Source organism: Corapipo altera, unplaced genomic scaffold, assembly GCF_003945725.1.
Source record: "Corapipo altera isolate COAL_440 unplaced genomic scaffold, ASM394572v1 132824, whole genome shotgun sequence".
Lineage (NCBI taxonomy): Eukaryota > Metazoa > Chordata > Aves > Passeriformes > Pipridae > Corapipo > Corapipo altera.
In genome coordinates, this window is record NW_020885743.1 from 1 (window position 1) to 4,632 (window position 4,632).

Below are 4,632 nucleotides of genomic sequence, written 5' to 3' on the forward strand. Positions count from 1 at the left end.
CCAGGGATGGCTCAGGGGGTCCCAGGGATGGCTAAAAGGTTTCCAGGGATGGCTCAGGGGGTCCAACTCGGGCTCTGTTTGCAGGTGGAGAGCTCTTCATGCAGCTGGAGCGGGAGGGAATCTTCCTGGAGGACACGGCCTGGTAGGGGCGGGGAGGTGGTAGTGGTGGGCATGGAGAGGGGAGTGGGCACCCCAACACCGCTCTCAGCCCCCCCCATCCCGCCCCAGTTTCTACCTGAGTGAGATCACGCTGGCTCTGGGTCACCTGCACTCCCACGGGATCATCTACCGGGATCTCAAGCCGGAGAACATCATGCTCAACAGCCAAGGTGGGCTGGGGGGGGTCTAGGGGGCTTGGGGGTTCTCCAGGGATGGTGCTGACTGACTTCCCCCCCTCATCTCCCTCAGGACACATCAAACTTACGGATTTTGGGCTGTGCAAGGAGTCGATCCACGACGGAGCCGTCACCCACACCTTCTGCGGCACCATCGAGTACATGTGAGGGGGATGCAGCACTTGGGGGGGCGCGGGGGGGTGTCTGCCGTGGCCCCCCGCGCGCTCAGGGACCCCCCCTGCTCCTGGCAGGGCCCCCGAGATCCTGGTGAGGAGCGGGCACAACCGGGCGGTGGACTGGTGGAGCCTGGGAGCCCTGATGTACGACATGCTCACCGGATCGGCAAGTCCCGCTCCTGCTCCTTCCTCCCCGGGGGCCTGGGGGGGTCTGACAGGTGGAAGGGGGGGGGGTCCTGAAGGTGGGTGGGGGTCCTGGAGAGGGCTCCCTGCCAGGAGGAGCCAGGGCTCCCTGATACTCACGGGATCAGCAAGTCCCACTCCTGCTCCTTCCTGCCTGGGGGTCATTGGGTGAGGGGTCCCGGAGGTGGCTTGGGGGGTCCTGGGGGTGGGTGGAGGGTCCCCACCCGGGTGACCCTGAGCCTTCCTCACCCCCCTGGCTTTCCCTCACCACGTGGTGCCTCTCTCAGCCCCCGTTCACCGCCGAGAACCGCAAGAAGACCATCGACAAGATCCTCAAGGGCAAACTGGTGCTGCCGCCCTACCTGACCCCCGACGCCCGCGACCTCCTCAAGAAGGTGCCCCCCCCAAACCGACCCTCGCCTCCTCCCACCCTTTATTTGAGCAGATTCCACCAAAACACCTCCCCCATTCCCCTCTCCAGCCCCTGTTTCTCTTCCATCCCTATTTCTCTTCCAGTTCCTCAAGCGAAACCCCAGCCAGCGGGTGGGGGGTGGCCCGGGGGATGCGGCCGACGTGCAGGTACAGGGGCGGGCAGGGGGTGGGTGGGGGGGTCGGGTGTGACCCCCCCCCCCCAGTCCTGCCTGACACCCCCCAGTCCCACAGAAGCAACCCTTCTTCCGCCACATCAACTGGGAGGACCTGCTGGCGCGCAGGCTGGACCCCCCCTTCAAACCCTGCCTGGTACGGAGGGCGGGCAGAGGGGGGGGGGGGAGGGAGTGTTTTGGGGGGCTCCCATGGGAGCACCCACCGTGTCCCCACAGCAGTCAGAGGAGGATGTGAGCCAGTTCGACACCCGCTTCACCCGCCAGACCCCCGTCGACAGCCCCGACGACGCTGCCATCAGTGAAAGTGCCAACCAGGCCTTCCTGGTAAGGGGGGGGGCACAGCCTGGGGGGGCAGGGGCACCCCCAGCACCCCCAGACCCCCCGCTGACACCCCTAAAACCCGCAGGGCTTCACCTACGTGGCCCCCTCGGTGCTGGAGAGCATCAAGGAGGGGTTCTCCTTCCAGCCCAAGGTGCGCTCGCCCCGACGCCTCAACAGCAGCCCCCGCACCCCCGTCAGGTACTGGGGGGGCAGGGAGGGCTCGGGGGGAGAATGGGGGGGATGGGGGGGCTGGGGATGGGGGCATCAGGGTGGGAACCAAGGGGTGGACAGGAGGCAGTGCTGGGGCTGCAGTGGGGGGGTGCATAGAGGCTGTGGGGGGGCTCAGCATCCCCATCAGGTACCCGCCCCATCCTGGGGGCACGAGGGGGGACTGGGGAGATGGTGGGGTGGGGCTACGGGGTGTTTTGGGGTGGGGGCATCAGTGTGGGCACCAAGGGGGAAAGAGAGTGGGTGGGGGTCCAGTGGCAAGGTTCATGGAGTATGAGGGGGGCTTGATGCCCTCGGGGCTGGGGAGGGGCACTGGCTGTGCCCCCCGTGGGTGCCCCTCTCACCACCCACCGTGTCCCCCCCCAGCCCTGTGAAATTCTCCCCGTTCGAGGCATTCAAGCCGGTGGCCTCGGGGGACCCCATGGAGCTGGGACCCCCCCAGGCCCCCCCGCCCGAGGGCACGGCCCCCCTGCCCATCAAGCCCTCCGGGGGGGCCAAGAAGCAGAAGGGGGGCCGGGGCCGGGTGCCCAGGTAGGGGTGGGGGGGGGGGGGGGGGGGAGGGGGGGGCCCGGTGCCCCCCACGGGGTGGGGGGGACCCCACGGTGCTGCTGTTGCTCCGGGGGGTTCACCCCCCCCCATCCAGCACAGCCCCCTGCCTGCCGGGCTGGGGGGCACATGGGGCCCGCCCAGGGGTGTGGCCCTTGGGGCGTGGCCTTTTGGGGTGTGGCCCTTGGGGGCGTGGCCCCGCTGCTGGATCTGTGCCAATTAAAGGACTTGCTGAGGCCGTGGTGGTCCCTGTGCTGCCCATGGGGGGCCTGGGGGGGCCCATGGCGGGGGGGGGGGGGGGGGGAAGGTTGCCCTGCCAGGGTGGGGCCCAGGCTCCACCCCCTGTGTGATGCCACACCCCTTTTGTGCCACACCCATTTCCCAGGCTTACCCGGGCAGCCAAAACTGGGCAGAGCTGCTCTTTATTGGCCGGTGCCCAGGCCTGTGCAGCCAATCGGGAGCCTCTGCTGGGGGCAGAGGAGGGGTCCCTCTGCTGCCAGGGCAGTGACATCGCGAGGAGGTGACATCCCGGGGGCGGGGGGTGACATTGCAGGACAGGGGTGTCAGAACGACGTGACATCACAGGGCGGTGACATCACTTTGGAGGGGTGACGAGGTGACGTCAGAGGGTGATGACATCGCAGGACAAGGATGTGATGTCGCAGGGTGGTGACGTCACGGGGCGGTGCTGACTCGGCAGGGTGGCAACATCACAGGGTGGCGACGTCACAGGGCGGTGGCATCTCACGGCAGTGGCGACACGGGGTGACATCATGGGGTGACATCGCGGGGTGACGTCACGGGGTGACGTCACAATGCGGTGACGTTTGGCCGCGCGTCCTCCCAGGCCGCCGTCCCCGAGAAGGGGTGCAGGTCACTGAGCAAGGCCTCGGCGCTGCCCCCCGCCCCCTGCCCCCCGCTCGGGGGGCTCTCCCCACCCTCCAAGGCCAGGGATGCCTCGGCCTCCTGCTCATCCTCCTGCTCATCCTCCTCTTCATTCGCCGCATCCCGCTCTTCCTCCTCCTCCTCCTCCCGCTCCGGCCTCCTCTCCAGGCTCCAGGGCATCAGCTCCTCGTCCTCGTCCCTCCCGGCCACCTCCGTGTCGCTGTCCCCGGGTGCCTCGCCGGGGTCCCCCAGCGCCCGCAGCCGCTGCCACCGTCCCCGCAGCAGCGCCAGGGCCCGGCGACCCAGCGGCCAAGGGTGGTACTGGCCGGCCGAGAGGCGGCACAGGTGGTGCCAGGCCAGCGCCAGGCACAGCGCCAGGCACAGCAGGACCCCCACCAGGGCGCCCACCGCCCGGTCGCTGCGGGCCCCCGCGGGGTCCCCGGCGGCCACCGGCCCCGCCAGCGCCAGCAGCAGTGGGTGCCACCGAGGGCCAGCCTGAGGGCGAGGGCAGGGGTCACCTCCCTGTGCCTGGCACGAGGCCCCGGCCTTCCCGGAGCTGGGAAGGGCCTGGGGCAAAGGGCAGCGGGGACAGGGGACGAGGGACAGGGAGGTGGGAGGTGACCCCCGCGGCGGGGACGGGAAGCCGTGGGCGGCGGGTGCTGTGGCACCTGCAGGTGCTGGGGCAGAGGAGCCGGGTCCTGCCGCCCCACGTGGCTGCACAGCTTCCCCCCCGCCCCCCCCCCCCCTCCCCCCAGGGCTGCAGCCCCACCGAAACCCCCCCCCCAAAGCTCTAGGGTCCCCCCCAAACCCGGCATTCACAGCCTTCACCGGAGACCCCAACACCCAACCCCACCGTGACAACCTGAGCCAACCCCATCATGCTCCCCTGAACCCCCCCACCTGCCCCCCAACCCCACAGTGCTCCCTTGAACCCCCCAACCTGCTCCCCAACCCCACTCTGCTCCCCTGACACACCCAACATGCTCCCCAAACCCACAGTGCTTCCCTGAACCCCCCAACCTGCCCCCCAACCCCACCATCCTCCCCTGACACACCCAACCTGGTCCCAACCCCACAGTGCTCCCCTGAACCCCCCAACCCCACAGTGCTCCCCTGACACACCCAACCTGCTCCCCAGCCCCACTGATGTCCCCTGATCCCCCCATCCTGCCCCTCAACTACCCCATGCTCACTTACCTCCCCACCTGCCCCCCCAAACTCACCACAGTACCCTGACCCCCCCAACACACACCTCCAACCCCACTGTGCTCCCCTGAACCCCCCAAACCTCCCCCCAACCCCTCCATGCTCCCCTTATCCCCCCACCTGTACCCCAACCCCCATACTACCCTG

The 4,632-nt window shown here is 69.2% G+C and overlaps 2 protein-coding genes across 2 annotated transcripts; one reads left to right on the plus strand and one right to left on the minus strand.

Annotated features, from left to right (window-relative positions):
* The first annotated feature begins 63 nt into the window (after positions 1–63).
* On the plus strand, positions 64–2,398 carry LOC113940771 (ribosomal protein S6 kinase beta-2-like). The gene is made up of 10 exons (XM_027631916.1): positions 64–142; positions 229–329; positions 409–499; positions 587–677; positions 982–1,089; positions 1,211–1,273; positions 1,358–1,435; positions 1,516–1,623; positions 1,706–1,818; positions 2,215–2,398. The coding sequence occupies exons 1-10, from the start codon at positions 99–101 to the stop codon at positions 2,381–2,383; spliced, it is 966 nt and encodes a 321-aa protein (XP_027487717.1). The 5' UTR covers positions 64–98; the 3' UTR covers positions 2,384–2,398.
* Positions 2,399–2,800: 402 nt separating this feature from the next.
* Positions 2,801–3,846, minus strand: LOC113940770 (protein tyrosine phosphatase receptor type C-associated protein-like; the record flags this gene model as incomplete). The annotated part of the gene is made up of 1 exon (XM_027631915.1): positions 2,801–3,846. A coding segment is annotated over one exon (642 nt), but the record flags the coding sequence as incomplete, so codon positions are not given.
* Between the last annotated feature and the right edge of the window lie 786 nt (positions 3,847–4,632).

Excerpts from the sequence above, each read along its gene's own strand:
- LOC113940771 (XM_027631916.1), top strand. The coding sequence starts at position 99 with ATGCAGCTGGAGCGGGAGGGAATCTTCCTGGAGGACACGGCCTG. Across the intron at positions 143-228 it reads TTCCTGGAGGACACGGCCTG|TTTCTACCTGAGTGAGATCA; the intron begins GTAGGGGCGGGG and ends ATCCCGCCCCAG. Across the intron at positions 1,624-1,705 it reads GTGCCAACCAGGCCTTCCTG|GGCTTCACCTACGTGGCCCC; the intron begins GTAAGGGGGGGG and ends TAAAACCCGCAG.